The following is a 27,396-nucleotide window of genomic DNA, read 5'->3' as shown; positions in this document are numbered from 1 at the left end:
TATTGTCTTTTAATTCTGCTCCACTTTGCGTCCCGTCTTTTACTTCTGTGCCCGATATGAATCACTTCTATTACCATCATTTTTCTCTACCATACTCATCTTTGCTTTGAGCACCAGTTTTCAAGTCTTTAAACCAGTCTCCTTCCCCATGTTTGCTTCATCCTTTCATTGCTTCTATTGTTTGCCACACTTATTTCAGTTGTTTTCCTTTCTTAACCTACTTGCCAAGTTGCAAGGTCTTCCTCTTATCCACACTTTTCCTTCCCCATGTTTTCGTTTTTATTCCATCCATTTTCCATTTTATTCTTTAGCTTCTTAAAGAAACAGACCAATTCACCTCCTCCATTGCGGTTATTATCCTTACTACATTTTACTACTTTTTTCAGGATGTTTTCCTACTTGCTGGAGTCCATTTATTTCAGTTTTGTCTTTTTCCCTTCCAGGCCATTTGTCTTCTTCTTTCACCACCACCACCCCTGCCCATTAATTGCAGCTCTCTTGACCTCTTCAAAGTTCAAAGTTTTTTATTTGTCAGATGCAGCACATCTGACAAATAAAAAACTTTGAACTTTTTGAACTTTGAACTCTTGAATACATCTTTCATTTCTCCCCTATAAAACTTAAACCCCACCAGTCTCTCACCTTGATTAAGCAACGCTGCTCCTGTGCAGCAGGGAGCAGCAGAGATTTAGGCCTATAGTGGAAACACTGTAGTTTTCCAAGCAAGGTTTGATACAACAGTTTTCACTGACTTGTGTTGGTCAGTGAACCGAAAATAAAGCATTTCCTAACATCTATGATTCAACTATGAGCAACACAACTGATAGAAAAAGAATACAGTCATTTTATACCAGGTGTCACTGTAATCACACTAGTTTTTCAGTTAAAGTATCATGTCCTCCAATTCATTCAAGTCTTTGTATACATCATGCTGCATGTAGAAAATAAGGAACATGAGGTAGTTAGAATATATAGATATTAGAAGAAAATAAGTTGAATTGTATTTCCTTCTACTTCTCATGATCTAAACTTGGCAATGGTAAATTAGATGCATTAAATTGGCGGAATAGTTGTGATGGCCAAGGCCTCACAGTCTGAAGGTGATGCCATCCACACTTACTCACCTTGTTTGATTTACAGACAGCCACACCCCAAACATTTCATGTCCACACAACACAAATTCTTTGATTCATAATGCATTTTTCCTAGTCTTACACTGTGAAAATATGGTGCACACATTTTCACATCGGAAGACTATCATTACATTTTCTGTTGTATTAATCTAGGTTTTCATTTGAGTTACCAGTACAGGTGGAAGTCCCATCCTGGAGGAGCAATCAACGTGACAATGGGCTTGGTATGCATCAGAGACTTTTTTATACCTCCGCCCAAGCAATCAGCCGTACCAACTGTTGCCATGTGGGGGGTTCATTTTCCCCACCATAGTGTCTTAGGTGGTTTTACCCAGCCACTTTGGTAATGCTCCCTCATGGCTCATTCTGTTAGGTCAGTTTGTTGTGTTAACACCCCAGTTTGTTAGTTATTTGGGTTTGTTTTGGTGACCTCTTTTATCAAAGAAAGCTTAAGTTTGTATTTTCTTATATATTTTTGTAAATAAAATCCCCTTTTTCAATAACCTCCTGCTTTCCTTTTTGCTTAACTGTTTGGTCCCTGACAATAGTTCAGAATTTACACTTTTTGACTTTTAAAATTAATGATAATTAGCATTTATTTATATAGCATAATTCATGCACAAAGTGCAGTTCAAACAACACAACATAAATTAAAGGAAGTGATTCCTGTGTATTAGCAGAGACCAAGACACTGAAAAATAGGTTTAAAAAAACCAAACCAAAACCTAAAAAAAGCGACAATGACAAAATGAATTAAAATTCAAGATCAAAAAAGAAAATAGCCTTAATAATGAAGCTAATTATAAGAACTCTTTAGAGAGCCAATATTAAATGAGAGGTGATGGAAGTTCAGAAGATATCATTAATACTGGTAGGCTGATCATATCAATGAAATTGTTCACAATATTGTGACTTTTTGTATCAACATAGGTAACAGGATGTTTTTATATGAAGTTTAACTGATGGTTGAAATTTGTAACCAGCGTGAACTTAAAATATTTATTGAGATAAAAATTGTAAGATAGTTGTATTGACTTGTGAATTAAATATATATGAAACAAAACACACTGTTCAAAAGTCTCAATTATAAATTCAACATTTTAAGTAGCTATTGGCATATTTACCTGCAATTAATGGTATTCCGTAAGTTTTCAATAATTGATCATTTCCGTAAACACAAAGAGCTACTGACTGATGTTTGTCTTTTAACAATTAATAGACCTTAACTGTATGATACTATACAGCAAATGTATATGGTAGAAAACACAAAACTGACAAGACTACATTTTCCCATCTTGAGATACGATTAGATTTTATTCATTCCACATGGAGAAATTCAGTTATCACAGCAGCTCCACATTGCACAAAGATATGAAAACATAAAAAATTTAAGAATTATAGGTATTAAAATATTACATATTTGTCAAACATTCAGATATTAAATATTATGATCATATTATGATATTAAAGTATTCTGAATTATGAAGAAGAAAAAGATGCACACACACACACACACACACACACACCTAGCCTGCTAGGAAAAGGCTTTCCCCTGACCCCCCCATGTGCGGCCTGCTGCTCCTACAGCTCGCTGGCGCCCCCTGGGGGGCCACAAAGCCCACTTTCTCAGACAAAACTGCAGAATTTGTAGCCAGGACACAGCCAGGACAGAGGTTCACTAGAGAATCTTGTGATGTTCTTCATGAGGTTGATCTCAGGGTTACAGTGTCCATCCTCCAGGTTTCTCTCTCTCTCTGTTGACGGGTTGCAGTGGAGCGCAAGTCGGCCGACCTGTGAAGTTGCGCGTGCAGTTGCAGCCTGTCGGCTCGTTGATTGGCTCTGCGCTCAGTTCCTCCTGAGGAAATCACTCCTTTTATAGTTAACGGAGCGACGAGCGGCCGCTTTCCGGGTTGACGCTCACTCACCCGGCATGTAGAGGAGGCGGGCCTCCGGGAGACACCTGGACCGCCGCGGACATACCGGAGCCCCGGACCCTCGGAGAAGATCCGCTCTCATCAGACAGGTGAGGAGCGGGAGGGGAGGGGAGGGGAGGGGGGCTATGAGAGGAGAAGGGCGGTGTATTCAGGCCGGAGGAGGTGGGGGCTTCTGGGTTTGCAGGGAGGAGGGGGATCGGTCCTCTGGGTGGATCCTGGTCTCAGATTAGACATGTCAGGTCCTGCACAGCGCTGCTGCTTCACCAGGAAAACTGTAGTCCCACCTCAAGCTTCACACTTTAGGATCGTATTGTGAGCGCAGCTCCTGTCTGCTCTGAGGCCACTTTACTGAAGGTACGTGCACACACCGACACAACAGACCCAGTGTGTTTGTACTGAGGTATCGTGTATTTATTCCACAACAGCCAGGAGGCAGTGCTGCTGCAACCAGTGCAACATCCACTCACCGTTTTTCTGTCAAAGCTGCAGATGTCCACCAAACAAAGTTCTCACAATCTCAGTAACAAGTAGAGCTTCTGCATTGGCAATCGTTTTAATGGGGAAAGGTGGTTCCAGAACTGTCCCAAATGGTATCATGTGTGAAATTGAGGAGGGGTTTATTACTGCACCTCAATCTGACTGTCAAAAGTGCATGCTGACTTTAATCTTGTGAGTCAAACCCAAGCAAAATCATCTGCAGTTGCACATATTCAAGGCAGTGAGCAAGAATCCCACTCTGCATAGAAATAAAGCTGCAACATGAAAGTAAAGTTTGCTTGCACATAAGCAGTGATGGAGGAAGTACAAAATGCTTCGCTCAAGTATTATTAGAAACACCACAAAGTAAAATAACTCATTCCATAGTTAGTATTTGAGGCAATGCACACAGCTGAAATAGGTCACCGATCAGTTTGGTCAGGTTTCTTCTGTGTGACTATTTCTGCTTTTATTTCTGCCTTTGGTCATTTTGTATTTTATGTGCTTGTGTTTTCCACTAATAGGATCTTTAAATACATCATCTTCGACTCTGCAGCTATGTTTCTCAGCAGTTTATGTTTAATCATAAAACTAGTAACTTTGGTAATAATAGAGTACTCAAGATGAGAACTGTCAGTCTGCAGCATTGCATTGTGTTTTTTTAAGCTTTGCCTCATTTGAACATGAACAAGGATTCTCGAGACAAATGGGTTCAGACGTTAGTTTATTTTACGAGAAAGGACACTTTATGCCACTGCAATGTATACAAGACAAAAAAAGGACAGAAACCACTAAATTCTTTCATTGTTTTTGAGATAAATAATATCAGGTCGACTAAAACAACCATGAAATAAATAATTTGATATGTTGTATATGTTCTAACATTAAATAAAAGTACTATTACCCCTGATAAAAAATGCGCCAAGGCAAAATTTTCTTGAAGTATGCACATGTATGTAAGATGAATAACTTTTTTAGTTATTCAATTCAAAAGTTACATTTTCTTCAAGGTGCAGATGCATTTTGCATTGTTTCATGTGACTTTTCCAGGAAAATGTTCAATTTGGACGAATGGCCAAAATCCTTTTAAAGGTAATGACTTGGCTTCACATGATAGTAGTCCAGGTAAATACTGTAGCTACTGTCCATTCTTTACAGTCCCATAGATATTGAATACTCGAAGCAGTACCACCTTGTAGCAGGCTCAGAAGGCTGTTATCAACCACTGATTTCAGTATTGAGGACCACATGTGTACCAGACCTTCTTAATAATCACATAACATGCTTCTCTCTGAGTGGGGTCTAAAACTGCGCTTTCATTTTGCTGGTGGCAATTTTGTTCCCTGAACTATGAACCACTGGGTATTCTCTCATTGCATTCTCTAGTGTATGAACTCTGGTGTTTCTGTTGACGTAACAAATTTAGCTACAAGAGCCAATTGCAATTTCCAGCACACAAGTATAGAAAAACCCCAAAATGGAACGTGCTTTAAAAGACAATACTGCTTTACTAGATTACAATGTGTTGATATATCTATGCTTTTGCTTTTGCTTTTGCTCTCAACTTGTCCCAGCTCTCTATTGTTCCCTCATTATCCTACATCATTATTATTTTTGGCAGATCAAAAAAAGTGAGTTTTTCTATTTCTGTTATTCCAATAGAATCTCAGCATCTATAAATGTCAGGTTGATTGTCGACAAAACATACAACTGTAAGATATCCTAGTTGTGAGTTTGTTATTTGTTTGACATTTTATACAACAACCGATTCATTGGTCCATTGTGAAAGTGTTATTTAAATTCTTCTATAAAACACAACACATCCAAAACATATCCTTTTTGTATATTGACTCCAGATCATAACCGATTTTGTCGTGTTTTATTACTTGTTTCCCTTTGAAAAAGTAGTTTTACTTTCCCTCTAATAACTGATCGGTAAAAATAATGAACTGCATCTACTTGTGTGTTTGCGTTACACAGCTGTACTTTCTGTTGTTTGGTTTTGTGAACAGCAGCAAGTGTTTTACCTGATCTGAGTCTGCACGACTTCCTCAGTTTTAAATTTAGGCCAAACTTTCACAGCCTTCATAACTTCCTCGTTTTGCTGTTTTTAACAAGAAGGCGCCGCTTCCACTTCAGTCTGTGGCGCAGTAACTCGTCGAAGTTGTCTGGCACACATTATTTTACCTCATCGGTCCCGTTTCCAGTTTCATCCTGCAGCCTACCACGGCAAGAAAAATTGATCATGTCATGTCGGCATCATCAATACTTTCAAGGGCTAAAAAGATGTTTGTGGATATTAAGATAAAAATCCGCTATGTGTTTGTCTTGTTAGTTTCTTTAATCTTGTCATTTGTTGCACCTTCACCTGTCACAGCAGCAGGTTTGTTGTCATTATAATTTCTGAACTCTGATCTACATACATACAGTATGGCCACATGTTCAGTAAATATCAACATCCTGCAATTGAGGGCTGCGCTGTGGTACGGGGTTTAGCGCCTCACAGTGACAATGCCATGGGTTGAAATACTGGGTTGGTAGTTTCTGTGTGGAGTTCACGTGTTCTCCCCTTGTGTGCCTGGGTTTCCTCCAGGTTCCTTCCCACGGTCCACAAAAGATGCATGTGAGGTTAATTGGTGACTGTACATTGCCCCTATATGTGAAAGTGAGTGTGTGTGGTTGTTGCCTCTCTGTGTTGGCCCTGTGATGACAGGCAACCTGTCCAGGGTGTATCCTGCCCTCACCCATAGTTAGCTGGGATTAGCTCCAGCACCCCGCAACCGAAACAGGATAAGGTGGTATAAAAGGTGGATGGATGGATGGACAGTCTGACACTGACTGTCCTAAAGCACAACGTCATATTTTTGAATATGTGTTGCATCTGGAGGAATTATAGCATGAAGAAACAGGCATGTTGTCTCTCAGTTGGAGTGAGAACCTTCCCCAGGTGGACAAGTTCAAATATCTCCAGGACCTAATCTCGAGTGATGGTATGGGAGATTGTGGGAGCACCTGTAGTTATGGTCCCGCCACTTCAGTAATACCATCTCTTTCCCTGTCTGTGGCAGTGAAGATGGAGCTGAGCTGTAACGCAAAAAAAAACCCTCTCTGTTTACTGGTTGGTCTACGTTCCCACCTTTAGCTATGGTCACAAACATTTGGTCATGACCAAGTGAATGAGATTACATATGCAGGTGGTTGACGTGAGTTTTTTCAGCTGGGTGGCCATCCTCAAGCTTTGTGATGGAGTACTGAGAAGCCAGTTAAGGTTGTTGTTAAAGATCCCCCCTGGTTGACTTCCAGTGGAGGTGAAACAGACGGCACCAAAGAGGAGAAGATCCAGAGGTCGGCCTGGGACCGTCTAGAGACATTCTAACTCTCTGCTGTTCTGGGAGTGGCTCGGAGTCCATCTTGGGAATGTTATCGGGGACTAGGATGTCTGGGCTTCTTTTTTCCCCATACGGCCCCCAACGACCTCATGTGGACTAAGTGGAAAAATAATGGATGAATGAATACAAAGACGGCTACAACAATGGTATAATGGAAGATTGTCAAAATAATCAAATTCTATTTGAAATCTAATACCAAAGAGAGCTACTTTAAAAAAAAAAACCTGTATAAAAGATTCATTCAATCGCAGTGATAACAAGGTTGGAAATGTGTATGCTATGGTGTCCGTGTCAAGACTTTCCATCATGCAATGTAATAAGAAGGTTCCCCACACAGGACAATGTGGGATGGAAGGTGGATGGATGGAGCTTTCTAAACTATCAAAAAGGAAAACCTTTAGTTCACGCCCTCTGGGCACATAAAGCAGAATCCTCTGCATCTCCACGCCTCCACAAAACTTCAGTGCCTCGGGTAGATGTTTTACTTCAAGCTTCCGAGTGAGAACAAAGCTGGTAGATTAAGTAATGTGTTAAAAAAAAACATATTTTTCTTACTGTGCAACAGGGTATTCACTACCCATATGATAAAATCAGCAGACGTTGGACCTTGATATGATTCCTGTACTGTGGACCTTCACAGAGTGCCTTTCAACAGTTCTCTGTAATGAAAACACAAACATGAGTGTCAACCTAAGCCTAATGTTCCCGTTCCAAACTAAATGTGTCTTTAATGTGTTGACAGCATGGGGAATCTGATCAAGGTGTTGACGAGAGACATCGACAACAACGGTGGAAACTTCTTCCTCGACTTTGAGAGTAAGTGAAGGAAAACTGAGACACACACAATCTGTTTACACCTTAACTTTCCGGAATAGGTCCAAGTGGAAATGGACATAAATATTTAAAGAGTGCTTCACACTCCCCTTGTTAGATTTGTTTTTTCTTTATTTCACTGTGTATGCAGAGACTGGTGCAGTGATAAAAGTATGAACAATGCCCGAAGAAACACACCAGATGGGCACATGATCATTTAGAACAGTTTGAAGTTGAGGTTGCCTGAATAAGTCCACACGTTTCATTCAGCCCAGGGCGAAATATGTTTAGTATAGCACACCCTCAGCTCATATTGGTGCCATGCACATCAATAAAGTGATTTAAGAAGAGGTTTCATTTTATACGCGCTAGGCATGATTTATTTGGGTTCTGAATGGGAGAGAATTGAACAGGAGAGGATTTCTAGGAGGTTTTTGTAAAACACAGTCAGCTCACAGCAATACAATCCCCAGGTGGAGTCCAGTTTGTGGCTTTTCCTTGCAGAATCTGCGCCTCGCTTGTGTGGTAATTCACAGTCCAGATAGATGCATTTGAGTTTATTTTGGTATGAATATCAGCCTGTGTGACTGTCTCTCTGTTTGTGATGCGTTGGAGGCCTATCCAGTGTGTACCCCGCGTTCACCTTTGGTCTGCTCGGATTGGGTCCACACCCCTGCGCCCCTGAATTGGATAAGCAGTATAGAAGGTGGATGGATGTCGACGTTGGTCACTTGTGCGTTATATACTCAGTGATGTGTTGTCTGGAGGGTTTAACCGTAGTGACACTGTGTTTCCCAATACTTTAAACAACTAGATAAAATGTTTGAAGCCAACTACTGGAAACACACAAAAAACACGAGTTGGTTTTGAAAAAGTTCCTTAAATGTTGACCGAAGCTTGTAAAAGTTGTTTCCAAGTTAATTGTGTTGTAATTCATTGCCGTTTAAAATGTAACTAATTTAAAATCTAAACAAGCTTGAACTAAGTCTGCAAATATTGCGTTTCCTCCACCCTGTTTTTGTTACCAAAATGTTCAAAGTAACATCTTATTTCTAAAACAACAAAAAACATTATTCCTATGGAATTGTTGAAATAAAGTTTTCTTATATTATGTTGAAGAAATTCTGGAGAGGAGATGGAAGGAATTTTGTGGAATGGAGAACAGTACAGAAAGGTTATTACAGGTGAACTTAAGGTATATTTATCTAAGAGAATTCTACGCAGAGGACTCTCTCTCTCATTTCTGAGGAGCCGGCCTTCACCTTACCTGAGAGAATGTGTTTATTAGGAAAAGAGCAAAAGAAGGACCTTTGAGTGAAACAGGTGGGATAGAGGCGACATAGATGAGTGACATTAGTCAATTCTCTGTTATTTTACTGCTCATCTTCAGAGGTTGAATCATGATCTGTGAGCGTTAATGATAAAGCAGCTTTATCCACCCTGATGTAATAAGATAATAACAATAGTTATATTGTGCGTGTGCGTGCACGTAAATACATGCAAGTCCATAATGACACATCCACCCACCAAAGAAGATATTGTGATTTAAAAAAAAACAACTTGTCTTTTGTAGTTCAGTACATTTCAGAACAGCATTTCTTTCCTAATACTTTAAGTGGAACAAGTTGAATTGGTACGTTCACTGTTTTCACACAAGTACCTGCATTTGTACTTGAGTAGATCATGTCAGTATTTTTGCCAACTTGCGTAATTTGATTGTATTGTCTCTTAATTGTATTGCTGTGTAATCCTAGAACTTAATATGCTTATCGCTCCTCAGACGCTCAGCCCTCGCAGTCGGAGACTGCAGTGTGGGAGAAGGTGAACCAGGTGCTGACAGAGGCTCTGGTGGTCCTGGACGACCTGCAGGCATACAAAGGAGCAGGAGAGGAGATACGACAGGTACAAGAAGATGTATTAAAAGTAACAATAATGTGTTTGAACTTGTGTCGAAAGCAACTTTTCTTCTGTCAGTGGGCTGTAAAGTTTTGCTATGAAGGTTGTCATGCTTCTATGATTATGGCTATCAGTTCAAACTATGGCTCTAAGTCATCAAAAAACATGGGAAATATGTTTTCATGAGTCACAGACACAAATTGTTCATTTCAGTACGATCTGTATTTACCATCAGTATTCTTATTCCTGGTGTTCAGCTTTAATAGAAGTCCACACAGACGAGCCACGCTCCCCCCGGGTCACTAACCACTACACCTCCCTTCGTGTGGATGCTTTGGCTTCCTCTTGACACGTCAATGCTGTCTATGAAGAAGCATTACAGTTCATAACAAACCTTGTATGCTCAAGTTAACTGGCCGGCATTATGTATCTGTGGACTTAAACCCGGGTATATCTTCATCGACAAGTCCATTCCTGGACTGTTCCCGTCACGTCTCTCCTCATGCGTGTCAGAGCTTGCACCTCCGAGGCCTTGAGCTGCTCTACTGTCCCATTTGTATCTACACGTACAGAGGTTGGCAAAAAAGCATTTTCGTACTCGACTACTTCAGCTTGGAACTAGCGACATATCATTGCGTGATCTTAAAGTAATTTCAAAGAAGCATGAAGATAAATAATGTGAAACATGCTCTTGTTTGCAGTTTTTTACCACTTGTGTTTAAAATGTGATTTCGATCATTCTGGTCATTATATATGTAACTGACTAGTATTTATATGAGAGACATGAACCTTAAAAATGATAACCCAGGTGAATCAAGGTCAAATAATAAACAGGAAAAAAACATTTTTATTAAATGGTCTAAATGGTTCATAATCTGAACAAATGTAGGCTATTTTATTTAGTTAATTGCTGAAGTACTTTCTAAAAATCTGTCATCATTACATCAAGCAGAAGTCACAGGACCGTATATGATCTCTCCTAAGTATTTGTTGTGTCGAGAGGAGACGCCAGCATGTTGTTTTGTTTAGAACTGAATATCCACCGCAGTCTGAAATTGCATTTGACATTCAGTGTGTCCACAAGAGGGGAACCAAAGCACACACGTGTTCAGCATGTTGTCGACACATTGCGTTGTTTTGCTCTCTATGCTGGGATTGTAAAGTAAACCACTTTCCAAAAAAAATGTTTTCTTGTGTTTTCAGGCCATCCAGAGTCCAGGTGTGGACGGTGTGCAGGAGAAGGCCTGGGCCGCTGTGGTTCCGCTGGTTGCTAAACTCAAAAGTTTCTACGAGTTTTCCCAGAAGCTGGGTCAGTGCCTCAATTAAACCAGTCTCTCATTAAACCAGTCACTCAGAACATTAAAGAAGGAAGTTGAGGATACTGCGTGTTTAGGTTTAGCACCAGTTTGTTCTAAACTTTGCTGATTGTCTTGGAATATTTCACGTGAAATGATTACATTGAACTAGTAAAGTTCCATATTTTGTTTGTTTTTTTACCTTAAAAAAATATACAGACGGGAACCAGATCCACTTTATCACAGATGTGGAGAAATGATCCAAGATGACTTTTGAATCATTAATAAAAATACATGTGTAAACAGTGTTTTTAAGATGATTAAATACTGGTAAGAGGACATGAATGTAATAGCACGTACACACTTAAAACTTTGCCAAACCTCTCAGATGCATACAGATTGTTTTCAGTCTCTAGTATCCAGTACATATTCTACCTCGCTAGTTTCTTTTAAGATGTCGTCCCTCTCGTGCTCCGACTGTGCCTGCTCCTCCCGTAGTGCATTGCTCTGACATCTAAAAAGTTTGAGATGCAACATTTTGTCGTGGCAAATTATAGTTGGTTTGTCACCCGTTCCCTTCACCAGTTTAACCCACTGCATACATCTGATGTTTGACTTGCTCAGCAGGATCACATCCTCTTGTTTCTAAAGGCCTCCGCGCTGTTGTTATACAGAACCTGGCACGACACTGGGAGCTGAATACGAGACCCCAAATAAAACACAACTCCACTTTTTCAGGCCCATTACCATGAGCAAAAAAAAATATTGGTCTCATATTTTGACCAGTACAGTATTTACCAAACACACTAAATGCCCGTCTGAACTGGTATTTTATTAAGTACAATCTCGTTTGTTCATTGATGGGCTTCTTTAATTGTAAGTTTTTGAACTGTTCAATGCCAACAACATTTTTAAGTGTGTCTGTGTCCCACAGAGTCCAGTCTGCAGTGTCTCCTGAACGTCCTGACCAGCTCCGGCTCCACTCCCACTCAGCACCTGGAGCAGCAGCAGGCTCTGGCTCGTCAGTTCGCCCACATAATGCACTTCACTCTGCGCTTCGACGAACTCAAGGTTTGCGTGTGTTTTCTCCTCGAGTGCTTCTCAGTGCAGCGCCCCCTCCTCCCACTGATATCATCCTCTCATCCCTGACTGCTGTCATGTTTTCGAGTTTTTTTTGGTTTTTTCCTTTGGCTGCAGATGACGAACCCCGCCATTCAAAATGATTTCAGCTACTACCGCCGAACTATCAGCCGCATGCGAATCAACAATCTATCTGTAAGTTACTCTTCTGGTGAGATGAAACTGAAAACTGCAAATAGCTGCACTATTCAAAAAGACTTCATGGAATTAGATGTCATTTTAATAGCTGCACAGTTTAATCAGACAGGCCATGTGAACATGTGAACTAACAGATTTGAATGTGTCCTTGTAAAAATCATACCTTTAGTAAAATAAATGAAATGGATGAACGCCGATGGATATTATTTTTGTTGGTACCATGAACATTACCTCGCGACAGTATTTAGGTAAAAACATAAAATGTTTTGCCTCTTTCAGGCTGACGCAGGGAGTGAGGTCAACAACGAGCTGGCCAATCGGATGTCTCTGTTTTATGCCAGCGCCACACCGATGCTGAAGACGCTAAGTGACGCCACTTCAAAGTTTGTCTCAGATGTGAGTCTTTCCACAGCTTCAGAGATGCATCTTTTGATTGTTCTCCTTAATTTATTCAGTGATGAGAGAGACATTTTGAACTGAAAATGACAAATAATACTCAGCAAAAATGCTGAAAATGGCGCTAAGGAGAAAATTGAAATATTACAATTGATTAAAATCTTCAAACACAAAATAAATGTGCGTATGAATTGTAATCACTTTATGAAATTTGATCTTAATTCAGGTAAATATGTAGAGGGCCAATTATAAGACATCTAAATACGCATAATAATTTAATAAAAAGTTTATTAAAAAAGGCAATACAAATCAATGGTGGTGATAGTGGAAATAAAAAACTCAGTTTTAACACAACACATCATATAGAACCAGACTCGGAGGGGCCAACGACCTGTATCCTCCAGTTATAGTTAATGGATTGCAAATAAAGAAAAGAGAATGGTAGAAGATGACAATAAAAACAAATTAACATTTTACAAGCTGATGGGAGCTGAAATCTCAGATTGAATTTGGATTAATAACACATAGCAATGGTGTTTAGGTTAATTAGATACATTTTATTTATATTCTGCGTTACTAACACGCTGTATCAGCTCCTCTTCACGTTTCCTCTTCATAGGTTCACTCAAGTTATTCATGAAAAGCTGCAAATCACAACATTTGAGAAGAGAAGCAATTTATTTATTTAACGCTTATGATTTGTATATTGGAATATGCATCATAGACTTTTTATGCCACTGAAAAACTCAAAGACACCAGAAATGTAATCCTGATAGGAATTTGGAATGGTAATTGTGTTTCCCCATTGGCCACCAGCAGAGGTCACTGCAACTACTTCATGAATCATGTAAAACTATAGCAATTCAACAACTTCAGCATGGAGGCCGAGTTGTTTTTCTAATGTGAATATGATCACAGCATGTTGTGTTGTTTCAAACTTTATTGTCCCAATGTTGTTCAGAATCCAGATGTGCCGATTGAAAACACGACAGACTGCCTGAGCACGATGGCCAGTGTATGTAAAGTGATGCTGGAAACACCGTGAGTCCTGACCTGTCCTTGAATGAATCAGTCGTCATCATTATGGCCTGAGTCAGCATGATGACTGCAAGTGTGTGTGTGTGTGTGTGTGTGTGTGTGTGTGTGTGTGTGTGTGTGTGTGTGTGTGTGTGTGTGTGTGTGTGTGTGTGTGTGTGTGTGTGTGTGTGTGTGTGTGTGTGTGTGTGTGTGTGTGTGTGTGTGTGTGTGTGTGTGTGTGTGTGTGTGTGTGTGTGTGTGTGTGTGTGTTGGGATTGCAGGGAGTATCGCAGTCGTTTCACCAGCGAGGAGACGGTGCTGTTCTGCCTGCGTGTGATGGTGGGCGTCATCATCCTGTATGACCACGTTCACCCGGCTGGAGCCTTTGTCAAGACCTCCAATATAGATGTAAATCAGACACACACACACACACACACACACACACACAAAGAGTTTGTAGCGTCTCTCCTGTAAATCCTGTAAATCCATTCCTTTCTCCATCACCACAGGTGTGCCTCAGGGCTCTGTCCTGGTGCCCCTCCTCTTCATCATTTACATCCTTCCCCTCTGTAATATCTTTAGCAAACTTAAGATACATTTCTACTGTTATGCGGATGACACCCAGCTCTACCTCACCAGTAAACCCTCATCCACCCTCCCGCCCACCACCCTCACCGATTGCATCTCTAAAATAAAAACCTGGTTCACCCCTAACTTTCTTTGATTAAACAGCAAAAAAACAGAGATTCTCCTCATTGGCACCAAGTCCACTTCATCCAAAACCAACAGCTTCTCCATCAACATTGATAACTCCTCCGTTTCACCCTCCCCCCAGGTTAAGAGTCTGGGTGTCATCCTCGACAGCACTCGATCCTTTCAGTCTCACATCAATAACGTTGCCCTGTCTGCCTACTTCCACATACGAAACATCATTCTTCTCCGCCCCTCCCACCCCTCACACTGCTGCCATCCTTTTCCACAGCCTCGTCACTTCCTGTGTAGATTATCGTAGCTCTCTCCTCTTTGGCTTCCCTCACAAATCCCTCCATAAACTTCAATTGGTACAGAATTTGGCGACCCGCATCATCACTCACACTTCCTCCATCCACCACATCACTCCAGCCCTCCATCAGTGACATTGACTCCCGGTTCATGTCCGCATCCAATTCACAATCCTCCTCCTCACATTCAAGGCCATCATCCCCCCCCCCCCCCCCCCCCATATCTGTCTGACCTCCTCCATGTTTCCACTCCCCCCCCATTCCCTCAGATCCTCTTCCACCATTCACCTCTCTGTCCACTCCGCCCAGCTCACCACCATATATTATTATTTTTATTGAATAACTGTTGAGTAAATAATGCCTCATTCTGAATGTCAAAAATAAAGTGTTTATTATAAAGTTTACGGTAGAAACTCAGATCTTTACATCACAAAGTTACTTTTGTTCCAGGAAATGCAAGAAGTTATAATCCACTTCTTTTCCGAGGACCGGTTTTACACTAAGCTTGACTGAATTTTCATACTTTTTAGATGAAAGGCTGCATCAAACTGCTGAAGGAGCAGCCGCCCAGCCGAGTGGAGGGTTTACTCAACGCTCTCAGGTCCGTCAGCCTCCACACAGACCACAGACACACCAGAGAAGCAGATCTTTCAGCTCAATCTCTGCTTTCATTCTGCAGGTACACGACCAAACATCTGAATGATGAGACTACCTCCAAGCAGATTAAAAACATGCTGCAGCCAAATTAGCCCAGAGCTCCTCTTTAACTGGAAAGATACAGAGAGGGGAAGTGTTGTGGTCCAAATTTCAAAAGAACTACTGAACAAAGTTTTAGCTAATATTCTTATGATTGTGTGTTTTTTTTTTTTTACAGCTGTGTTTGTGTTTAATCTGCCACCTCAGTGGCAGCACGGTGAATTTTTATACATGTATATTTAACCTGCCTTTTACAACTTCTTATTTCCCACATGTGGCACACAAACAAACAAAAAAACACTGCAGCGAAATGACTGATACTGGTGGTACGCGTGTGCTTTGGGAAAATGTTTTGCTGTGCCAAACAAGACTTAAACTGACACACAACAATCACCAAGAAGCAAACATCTGCAAAACACTTCTATCTTCATCAGCAAGATCAAGGTTTTTTTTTAGTTTTTTTTTAAATAAACTCTTGGCTAACATGGGACCAGAACTAGTGAACCGCCTTACGTCATGACCATCCAGTTTTCCAAAGTGACACATGCTGATTACCAGGAAAACAGGTTTAGTGATTTTACAGTCTGATAAAACGTCACCTCCTTGTTTCGATGTCAGTCCCTGGCTTCAGATCCTACCTCAGAACTGCCCCTGTTGCCTTTTCACAGTCACTCAAACACAAACTCAGCGAGAATCTTAGAAAAAAAATAGTTTGTGAGACAACACAAAGTTGAAACAATCTTTACTTTCTATGATAGATTTCCTGTAAAATATATAGGAAATCTCTCAATCGGCCTTCTGCACTGAGCAACATGATCCTGCAAGAAAGTATTTTAGAAATCTTGATGACATGGACAGAATTTTATCACAAATCTAAAGTTGTAAGCTCTGATACCCAGCTTTACTCCTCAAGATCCATTGGATCATCCTCACCAATGATTTCGCCATGCAATTTGTTTGTTTTTTAGTTTGTTGATGATCCGATTATTAAGACAGATTCACTGCCAACTTTTCATTTTCACAGATATTGCCAGATGAGACATGAGGCTTACTGCATGCAATTCTCCCCTTCATCCACTTGATGGCAGTGATGTAATAAAACATTTTTTATGCAACATCATTTAAATCCATGCAACAACTCAAAAATTCTAATGAACTTATTCAAATGTGCAGGAAGCACCAATGAGGCATGAAAACTTTAATATTTCTTTCTGATGGTTTGAAAATTAATCCAGGTTTGAACAGAGACTGTAAAAGGAAATCTATTTGTCACAAATGAGTGAAACGTTTCCTTTAGTGGAGGCTTGAGGTTTGTTTCATGGGCGATTTCTTATCATTTTCTGGGGAGGACTAAAGCCAATTCAAGAATATTGTTAGTTACTTGAGCACCACGTCCATGCATACCAAATCAGCATCAACAGCTTTATGAGATAATATCCACTTTTTGATATAGGATGACTCTTCTTTCTATTTATGAACACGGAAAAGCAGGTACTTGTCAGTGATGATGCCTAAATCTGTAACATCACCTGTAATTCACCATGTCTGCAGAGTTCTTTCAACGCTGCTGGAAAGCAAATGAACTCAGAGACTTTTACATTTTGTCATATAGTTTTCTGGTATCCAAAGGTACGGATCAAAAAAAAAAAAAACTAAAAAAAGAACACAACAATAGTTAGCTGTTTGTACATAGTAGCCAAGTTAAATGGAGCACAATCATCTGGTAGTGTAGTTTTAGCAAGTAAAAACAATATAGAATGAAATGTGTACATTTACAATTTTCCTTCCAAGTGCATGTTTGTCTGCTGCAGCTTGCAAATGAATGTTTCTGCGTTTGCTTTTTATATGAGGTATCAGGAGTTTGGGAGGTTTTTGTCTCTCAGGGTCACTTGTGTTTCAGGTTCAGTCTGTTGGGGAAAACATGAATTAAGCTCATTTTTATGAGAGAGACCAGCTTCTTAAATCGAGCTATGTTGTAACTGTGCATTTCACCATCAGAAAAATATTTTAAAACAGCATACTTCTTATTTGAATGATGATTTGTAGACATTAAAGTATGCTGAGCTGCCAGATCAGACTTGTGATCAGAAAGAAAAGAATTTAAAATAAACGGAGAACGCCCGAAGAGAATGTAAATCAGCTAATGAATAAACCACTATGATGAGGAAGACCGCGGTACCGATCGGTGGGCAGTCTCGGACTGACGTGGTAATCAGCGGGACTGCCAACTGGAAACTTTCAGAAACTGGTTATATTTTTATATTTAGCTTTGTATGTTAACACAACAGTATCAGGAAATTTGTTGCATTAATTGTTCTAAATAGATGTCTCTGATGGCCCAAATTTTTTTTTGATTTTGTTTTTACAATTTTAGGAATTTCTTTTTGTGATTTCTTTGATAATAAAGTTTTGAATAAAAAAAGTTTGTTAGACGTGTCTTCACTACACTTCCCTGACAAGCTCATGTGCTTCATTAAACACATTTTACATATAAAGGTGATGCTCAGAGCCACACGGTGGTGGACCCGGTGGTGTAGTGGTTTGCACTTTGTAGTGAGAAAGTAAGTTCCAGCTTGGGCTGCAAAGCTTTTCTGTGTAGAGTTTGCTTGTTCGCCCTGTGTGTACAGGGGGGGGCTTCTCCTGGTACTAGTTTCACACACAATCTTGGTAAATTTGCGGCTGTGGTTGAAATGATGGAGAGATAGATGGATAGATACTTTATTAATCCCAAGGGAAATTTCTGTTTGTTATGAAAACTGGTTGAGGGGTTGTATCTTAGTTTAGCTTTAGACTCATAAGCTTCCTCTGGTGGAGTCAATCATTCAGTGATTCAGAGCTGGGGATTCTAGTGGTTTTGCATTTTACCCACAAGGCCGATCACTTCTCCATGGGTTAGCAGACTTCCTAGTCTGCATCAGTTTCCTGTGGACACACAAGATCTTTTTTGGGCTGTTTTACTCCACACGCTTTATGTTTCCGCTCACTTTATGTTCTACTGTGGAGCTACCTTTGTGTTTAGTTTAGAGTTGTTTTGTGATTTACCTGGCCCGATAGTCAAAACAATCCATCCATTTTGGACTTGGTGTCGGTGATTAGACTGATTTGTTGCATCACTGTCTCATTTCACATGCCTTACCTTGAGATGGAGGCAGAGGTTTAGTTTATCGAAAGGAAAAGGTGATGCAGTTTTTTATTCAATCTCAAAAAAAAGGAAATTCAGTGGATCAACAAACTCTCCTGTGAAACCTCTCCAGGGAACCTCAGGGACTGAATTTACGATAAATGAAGTGATCCATTGTGAAGAGCTGAGAATAGAGTCCAGTTAGTTGTCGCTTTGTTTCAAGCTCATGTGATGATAGTTTCTCTCGCCTTCTGGAATGTTTTCTGTTGAGTTTGTTTTGGCTGCCAGATGATACTGTAAAGTTCAAAACTAGATGGCTGCAGCAGCATTCCCTTTCAAACAGTCCTCTCTTGAGCTCCTACAATATTTCTGTGTTGGTTATTTATTCTTTATTGATGTTCATCCTAATCAGCTTCTTCATTCCCTAAATAAATTGTAGAACTAGTCACTTATTTCCTCAAAAATCGAGCTTGATTCATTATTTTTCTATTGTTGAGGGGGGAACACTGTCAGCTCTTCTTCTCTTCAGTATTTTTAAATCACCACTGAGACTCGTCTTAGTTCTGCTTCTTTTGTGACACAAATGCTCCTGTGACTCAGTGATTGTTTTTACTATGTCTCGTTCATTTCTGCTGACTGTACACATCATTTTAACATGTGTGTGTGAACTTTTTTTTTTTTTTTTTAATCTGCAAATTTAAACTTGAACCATAAACTTTAAACGTCTTTCCACAAAGGGCAGATCAACATTTCTTGTTTTAACATTATTCTTTCTATTTGTAATACCACAAAGCAGTGTAACCCGGAGGAATTCACCAGACATCGAGTGTGTTCCACTGTGATCCGGTAATATATGATGGCATTTATCATTCACACTGTTATCTGAGGTTACAGTTAGCTGAAAGTATTTGAGTGGGTAACACCCATCTCTCTCTCACACACACACACACACACACACACACACACACACACACGGAATGTGCTGCTTCCTGTCAGCTGCTTTTCCCGGGAATTACAAGCTTCTGAGTAATTCGCCGGAAGGACTACCCTTTAAATTCCATGATCGGTGGTTCAATTCCCCTTCTCGAGCCGAGGGGGGAATTCAACCACCAACCATGGAATCTGAAGGCAACTCTGTGAACATTGAAGATTTTTAATCCATCGTGTTCTACAATTGGAAAAAGATCCCAATGAGCCCTCCTCCAACTCTCCTCCCATCTTTATCTAAACCTTGTTTGATGGTATGTGTCAAAAGAAATAAATTATCTGATGTCGTTTTCCACCGATATATAAATACGTAGGATCGTGTAAAAAAAAAAATATATATATATTCTATATCAATTAACAGTATGTGCTGTAGTGTTACTAATCAATGTCCAATCATGATAGGTTTAGATGTCACTAAACAATACGTTTAGGGAGTTTGAATACTAATCTTTATGAGGATGGTTATATTTCCTTTATTTTTTTGTGACACTACAGTCAGTATCAGAGGAACCTATAGTGTTTTTTCAAATAATTATCTTCTGAAGTTATAGAAAAGTCAAGTTTAATTAACAAGACCTAAGGCTGCCATTGATGTCTAAAACAAGAAAATTTTACTTCCTGATATATGGACTCCTTTCTAATAAATGAAACTTATTGATGCAAAAGTAGCTTATATGAAACGTTTATACATGGTGGATGGTCAGAACTCACTTGTGCTATATTCTGTAAGTGGAGTCCTAATTTTGTGAATGTGAGAGGATATGGAAAGTTAGTCTAAAACCCAAAGAAATGAACAAATGTGTGAACACGAACACCATTACGACCACAACAGTTCATTTCTCAGTGAAAATGTGTCAATTTTTTGGGAGTATTACATTGAATTAACTTCCATCATGACGGTGTGCTGTTGTACAGTGCAGAGAAAATGACTTGACAATTTTAACGAAGAATCAATATTGCAGCAATTTGAAACGTAATAAAAAATATACCACAAGAGCCAGTGGAGTGCTGGAGCTGCGGGGGCAGTAATCTTCACTGGACTTCAGACATGATAACGTCTTCAGAGACAAAGACCAACACAGAGAGAGATTATGGTCGTCCTACATCAAAAGGTTTTAATACTATCTTATCTTTATAGCAAGTGTTTTGGAGATTACAGTTAACAAAGCGTGTATGTGCATGAGTACGTGCGTGCATGTTTGTTGTAGTGTGTGTTCCACCAGTTATTTCACTGTGAAATCTCAATTTACTGCATCCTTAAATCTACTCCCGTTGTGGTACTTCACATAGGAATACAAATATAATTGTTATTAGAAAATATAGGTGGTTTTCTTTTTTGCTTTCTTTTGTTCTAACTTCAGTCTTTATCTTAAAATCTAATTCCACCATCACTTTCAGGATTTTACCCCAATAAATGCCTGTTTTCTGTCATCTTTAAATGTTGTTGTACTAATGGCAATGTCACAAAGTGTTGGTCCAGTGGCTTCTAGGGATCAGCAATGTAGTACAGAGTCTCAGCATTAGTTGGAAACCATACCACACCAGTACACGATGCCCACCCAAAGCGAGATCCCCCCCACCTCAGTCCCACCCTCCCCATCCATCTCCAAGGAAGCCCCCTCATCACGAGAGTCTGCATTACAGCAGGGGTTTCACGGGACAGAAATGACAGGCTTCACAACATTGTACGGTTTTTCTGATGGTCCAACATCTATTAATCTGAACAAACCACTTTTCCCTCACTGCTGCTGCAACCTTGATGTGTGCAGTTCTCAGTCCTTGAATGAGGGCCGCCGCATCTTGGCCAATAAAGTTCTCAATGGTTTGCACATCTGAGTGTGTGTTTTTGAGACAGAAAGAGAGACAGCGATGTGAAAATCAAGTTTCAATCCTTATCATGGGAATTACCGTCCAGTGTGTTTTTGATGTCTCTGCTCGAACCGATCACAAATACCAGCTGGTGATATTTGAAGGTATTTAGTTTTAAGATTTCCTTCCTTACAGACTTATTGGTCTGGCAAGCAAGACAACATTGCAAATAAAAAAATAATAAAACATAATTAAAACTTAAAAAAAAAATTTTTTTTAATCTATTTCTTTAACGGATTTAAATGAATGGACAACAGAATGAGTTGAGGGAACAAAACGAGAGTAATTTCATTATATACTACTTGAGTAACATTAAAAAACTGACCAAAAAAGACAAATTTTTACCATTTTGAGCTTATATGCATGAACACAGTCAGAATAATGCAAAAAGAAAAATGCAAACACAAAAATGTGTATGAGAATGCAGTAAGTGTTAAATGGTAAACCCTCTCAGAGCTGCATATGCATAAAGATTTCTTTTGTTTGACCTTTTCTTGTTTGCAGTGGACCCGTTTTGCCCCGAATTGGCTCCTACAACCCTAAAGATAAAGTGCAATAAAAAGATGTGTGGAGCACTTCCTCTAAACTGTGAGATGTTTCACTTCAGTTAAAATGATGTGTGTGTCTTTTTGTTAATATTCTCATCAGATAATACAACACTCCTACAGGTGTATCCACTCTCACCTGCTGGCCATATAAGGAGTTTCCTTCCTCCTGGACACATTAAAGCTGAAGGGAAACAGGAAGCTGCTCCCCTGTTTGACTGATAACACCGCCTGGCATGACACACACACACACACACACACACACACACACACACACACACACACACACACACACACACACACACACACACACACACACACACACATACACCCACACACACACACACAAAGACTCTTATCAGCGGGCAGTTTGTAGTGTTATCAGCTCTGCAGCTTGAGCTGTCAGGTGTGGAGTTTTACTTTTAGTTTTTATTGGTTAACCAGGTTGCAGCTGTCTGATTAGATTACACAAAATCTAACATGACTGTTTTCTTTTTGTCTTAACGTCCTGCTGTTCTTTTCTGTCAGCACAGCCAACATTTACAGCAATTTACTGTTTGTTGCTGCCGATTGAGACACATTTATACACAAAGGCTGAGTTTGCTCTTCAGCTGCTTCAAGATATAATTACTGAAAATACTTAGTTGTCTCATGTTGTCTTTATGCATCATGACACACATTTTTATATTGGGCAGCGCACTTATATCCCCTAAGGAGCACAGTTACAGAATTATAGGTACAGGTCAAGCAAAAATTAAGACAATAGCTTAACAAGCTAAACAAAACTTCTCAAGATATCATGCAACAGTGTAAAACACCTTAAAGTATTTTTGTGTGTCTCTCTCAGTTTGGCTGTCGCTGTTCTATACTGAGAGAGAGTGTAACTTTTCCATATTTGTGCCGAGAACATGTTGTTTATGATCAGGCTAAAACTTTTAACACTTTATTGGAGAGTATAGAAGATTACTGGGAGAACAAGGAGAAGGTTCAGTGGGATGGTTGGTGTTACAAACTTTGACCTTGGATATTCATGTCCTCCATTCCACCTCAATAAACAACTCTATTTACATTAACAGCATTACTCTCCAGGGATAGTTAGATACTTTTAACTGTCATATGATTTTCACTTGTCTTGATTGTACCCATTGTGTCATGGGGAATTGCCCACATCACACTTTAGAAGAGCTGCTTTAGACTAGAGCTGCACACCTGAGCGGTGTGAAATGTGTGGGTGAGCTAAACATCACAGCATACGAAGCAGGGGAAGCTTCTTAAGAAGCATGTTTTGCATTTAAAGGTCGGGAAATGCAGCAGAATTTTAATTGCCTACATGTGTTTTTAATTGTGGGGTTTCCATATATGTTTTGTTTTCATTTCCATAAAACAGATGTACACAAATCATGAAACTGTGGGTGGGTTTCTGTCTGAGGACCTCGGTGAACATTCAGAATGTTTATGTGCAAAGCCATACCTGGTGTGCATGTAATTGTCCTCATTTAGAGCACTTTGTTCCCCTCACTTTACCATTTGTAATCCAGGTATAAAAGAGTTTAATTTACATTTTAGTGGTTTTGTGCATCTCAATGGTCCTTTCTTGTTTAATTAATTTTATAATGACATTTCTTGTTTTAAGGTAGGTCCGCTCTTTTTCTATCTTTTTGGGATCACTCAGCCACACAATGATTCTATTGCTGATGGAACCATTTTAAATGATCCTTTCATATATAAACTCAGTGTGAAAGCTCGCCCTCTGCGCCACAACACCTATCAAGGAAGAAGAATAAGTTACATTTTTGAGTAATGCAGTCTCTGTAGGACTTCAAACTGATTTAAATCAGATTAATCGAACAGCTGGATGCACCCGTCTCACTCCAGTTCAGGAAGACACTACTTCAGCCATAAACAGTTGATTGCATGTCAAAGGAGCGTATACTGAGATATTCAGCAAAACAAAGGATTTCTTGACTTGATTCAGTATCCAGTGGTTTTCTAAAAGAGAAGTTCCGGCCAGTTGCAACAATTTCTTTGTTGCTTTTCTGTATCGCTTTGTAGTTATTTTGTTTTTAATTCTTGTTGTGACTCACATTCACTTATTTTCGATCTCAAATAGTTTTACACATTCTCACACTCACATAGTCGCATTCTTGTTTCTTGCACCCCAAAATATTGAACTTTCTTGTGGTTGTATGAAATTATTTTGGTTCATTTGTTCGCCATCTTTCTTGTCCCAATTATGAGGAACTTTGTGTCTGTGTTGAGGTGATTACACTTTTTTTTTTGTTTTTCTTGACCACAACGATTGTTGTCTGGCCCCTGGTTATGTGTTTCTCGTTGAAAGACCTGTGGAGAGGGGGAGAGTTCTGCTTCAGCTCACTTTGGTTGTTGCAGAAGTCGTCTGGTTGAAAGTCGGTGCTGCGACGACCAGAACAAAGCGTTGAACCATGGAGAGCTGAGGGAGGTGAAAGGGAGACACTATTGACTCACAGTTTCACTCACATGCAGATTTCTGATTTTCCATTTTTGAAAACACCTTTCTTCATTTAGGCACATTCTTTACTGCTTTGGTTATAGCGTCAAAAGGAAAGTCCCCTTCAGATCCTTCGAGATCGTTTCACTGTGCTGGTTCCTCATTTACAATAGTTTGTTGTTTTTAAATAACTTTTCTATTCTATTCTATTCTATTCTATTCTGTTCTATTCTCGGGCCTTTATGTGTGGTGTTTGCATGTTTTCTTTGTGCTTTTTCTTTTCCAAAGACATGCTTTTGAGGGAAATGATGATTCTAAACTGGCTATACGTGTGAGAGTAAACATGACTGATTATCACAATCTTTCAGGGGATCGACTGACAAAAATGTTATGAGATTTATCAGTGCACAGTTTCCTGTTTTTCAGTAGTCTCCGATCATTCTTAGTGAGGGTGCAAGCTATTACCTACTAGTCCACTGTAGGTGGATGTTGGTTGTTGGTTCTATTATTGGATGAACTTTGAGATCCCACCAGCAGGTTCTCTCGCATTGATATGAAGCAGTATGTGATATGCAAGGGGAAAATTAAAATCAAGTCTGAAAACCATGAACGTGCAAGGAAACTGAAACCTTCTCTTCTCGTATTGGCGGTCTGCATTACAGAAAACAACTTGTGTCAGTTGAAAAAAAAAAGGTGGAAACACAGTGCTGTGCTGCGGTCGGTGGGCTGCAGAGAGAAATGGTTTCACTTTTCTCTCAGAGTGGCGTAGAATTATATGCTCTGGAAAATCCGCTGAGACACCGAGGAGGTGATACCGTCATGGCCTCCCATGAGACCTCCGCAGGATGGGTGGGGGTTTTTATTGGTAAAGTTAAAATTTGGTGTTTATTTATAGAGTTAAGACCCACATTTCTGCAGAAAGAGGATCTTGAACCACAAGATGCTTATAAAAGCTGATTTGATCTCACGATGGGGGTCACAGAAGTCTATTTAAAAATATTGCAATAATACTTGAGCAGGTGCAACAAAATACTAATCGTTGAGAAGGAAATGTCAATCAGTCGCCCACCAGAAAAGAAAAAAAGTAGGGGTGTGTTGTGGGTGTGTTGGAGGCCTTGAAACTGATGCACTGCACACATGTGAATACACAGCTGAAATGTGATTCGCAGTGCTGAAGTGAATAGATCTGAGGTGACCCAATTCATACTATACATCCATACATCTGTGGAAGTCAAAGGAACTAACAGTGACCAATGAAGTGAAAGCCCCTTTTCAAAGCCCCTCAATAAATTGTGTACGAAACAGTAATATGTTTTAACTTACAATCTCAGTGGCCTTTAGTGCTTGGTTTGAACGCATGTTGGTAAATGATGTAATATAATGGAAATATCAATTTGCATCATGTCTGTAAGCACTAAAGCTTTTTTAAATTATGAAACCTTTAAATTTGTTCTTCTTCGCTAGAATAGAATAGAATAGAATAGAATACTTTATTAATCCCAATTCCAAGTTATATGAGGTGACCAGCAGAGTTACTTTTGTTGAATGGAGTAAGACCTGTCCTGCTCCTAGTGAGGTTTTTGGTGTGTGAATTCGTTGCAGTCTGTGTGACTGCTCCTGTTCTGAAATGTTAATAAAGAAGCCCCTGTGGGCAGTTAGGTTGGCCTGGACACCGTGCTACCATGGTCATTGTGGAAACTTCATCTGCGCTCATTTGCATGCAAATGTTTTGCACAGGTAAAACAGCTTCAAAAGAGGCTTACAAAAACGGAGAAAAATACAACACATCAGCAGATTTGATCACACTCTTAATTAGATTTTTCCAAAATGTGCTATCGTCTATAAAAGGAATGTATCCCTTTGCTCTTCTACTATAGAGGTACAGATTATATTTCATCTGTAATCTGCACAAATGTAACATTGGATGAAGCCATATTTAGAGTTTCATGTCGGTTGAAAAGTGTTCAGTTGGAATTTTATGCATTTACTTTGCTGGGTTTGGAGACCATTCTGATCAAAGTTTGCATAGTCTATCTGTGTGTGGGTTTTCTGTCATTCCACAGTCTAAAAACATGCATTTGAGGTCCACTGGGGATCCTACAATCCCCTAAAGTGTAAAGTTTAATTTGATGTGCCCTCTTTGTTGCATCCTTCAAATATTAGAAATGTTTATGTCAAGTGAAGGAAATAGAATTAACCTATAGTTTAGCAGCTATACCCTCCTTCATCAAAACACTCATTTAGACCACGTAGTTGAGTTACTTGTGTATTAACATCATAAACAAAGTTATAGGAAATAATCTTTTTCTTTAGTCTTTTATTTGTTTTCTAAAGCTGATTTCTGAGAGCTGTTCTAATTGAATGTCTGGAAACTGTAGTCAAACAGTCAGCTTGTGTCCGCTTTCTGAGTGTCCCTGATTGGCCTCAGCCTGCTGTATCACTAAGCTGAAGTGGAAGGATAACAGATGGTTCCCATCAGAGCCGTAATAATGATGAAGCCATGTGTGCGATTATATCTTTAATAGCTTATTGGTTCTTTTTTCAAACTTCTCACCAAGTGTCCAAACCTAAAGATAAGCCACTTTTTGCTATTTGTAACAAAGGAAAATAAGGAAAACTGTCAGAAATGTTGAAACAATCAACTAATACTTTGTTCTTAACATGGCCAACTTCCAGATTTCAAACCTCCACTGTAAAAAACCTGATATCATGTAGTAATCGCTATTTTTAAGCCTTTTCCTCTGGATATGTGTAATGGAGCTTATCAGAATCTGTTATATGGTTCAGAAATTCATGATACTTAAATATTACCAGAAGAATTTCTCAGCAGCTTTGTGGAGTCGCTGTGTAGTTTACCTTATCGAAGGGTAGTAACCACACAGCAGGCTAATGATCAGCACCAATAGTGAGAAGGGTAACGTGGAAAAAATGGTTGCTTTGCTATTGTATAATTTTAGATTTATTGTTTGGCTTTTTTTTTTAAGAACGTAATCTTCGGAGTGTTTTAGGTGCAGTAATGAAGGCTGGTGTAATTATGACATCACCAAATTCAAATGGGATCGGGAGCAGATGTCGTAAAAAA

The 27,396-nt window shown here is 39.5% G+C and overlaps 1 protein-coding gene across 2 annotated transcripts; it reads left to right on the top strand.

Annotated features, from left to right (window-relative positions):
- The first annotated feature begins 2,999 nt into the window (after nt 1-2,999).
- Nucleotides 3,000-17,737, top strand: LOC308110117 (CYFIP-related Rac1 interactor B-like). 2 transcript variants are annotated; one of them, XM_080464210.1, is made up of 11 exons: nt 3,000-3,156; nt 7,676-7,749; nt 9,527-9,648; nt 10,846-10,951; nt 11,872-12,008; nt 12,135-12,212; nt 12,495-12,611; nt 13,573-13,652; nt 13,910-14,036; nt 15,160-15,230; nt 15,309-17,737. In XM_080464210.1, the coding sequence occupies exons 2-11, from the start codon at nt 7,677-7,679 to the stop codon at nt 15,376-15,378; spliced, it is 981 nt and encodes a 326-aa protein (XP_080320336.1). In that variant the 5' UTR covers nt 3,000-3,156; nt 7,676; the 3' UTR covers nt 15,379-17,737. The 2 variants fall into 2 exon arrangements, with proteins under 2 accessions (XP_080320336.1, XP_080320337.1); XM_080464211.1 differs by having other exon boundaries at nt 3,151-3,421.
- The last annotated feature ends 9,659 nt before the right edge of the window (nt 17,738-27,396 follow it).

The sequence above is a fragment of the Lipophrys pholis genome, assembly GCF_963383615.2.
Source record: "Lipophrys pholis genome assembly, chromosome: 1".
Taxonomy (NCBI): domain Eukaryota; kingdom Metazoa; phylum Chordata; class Actinopteri; order Blenniiformes; family Blenniidae; genus Lipophrys; species Lipophrys pholis.
The sequence above is the reverse complement of the archived record's forward strand: the minus strand, read 5'-3'. Positions and strand labels throughout refer to the sequence as shown.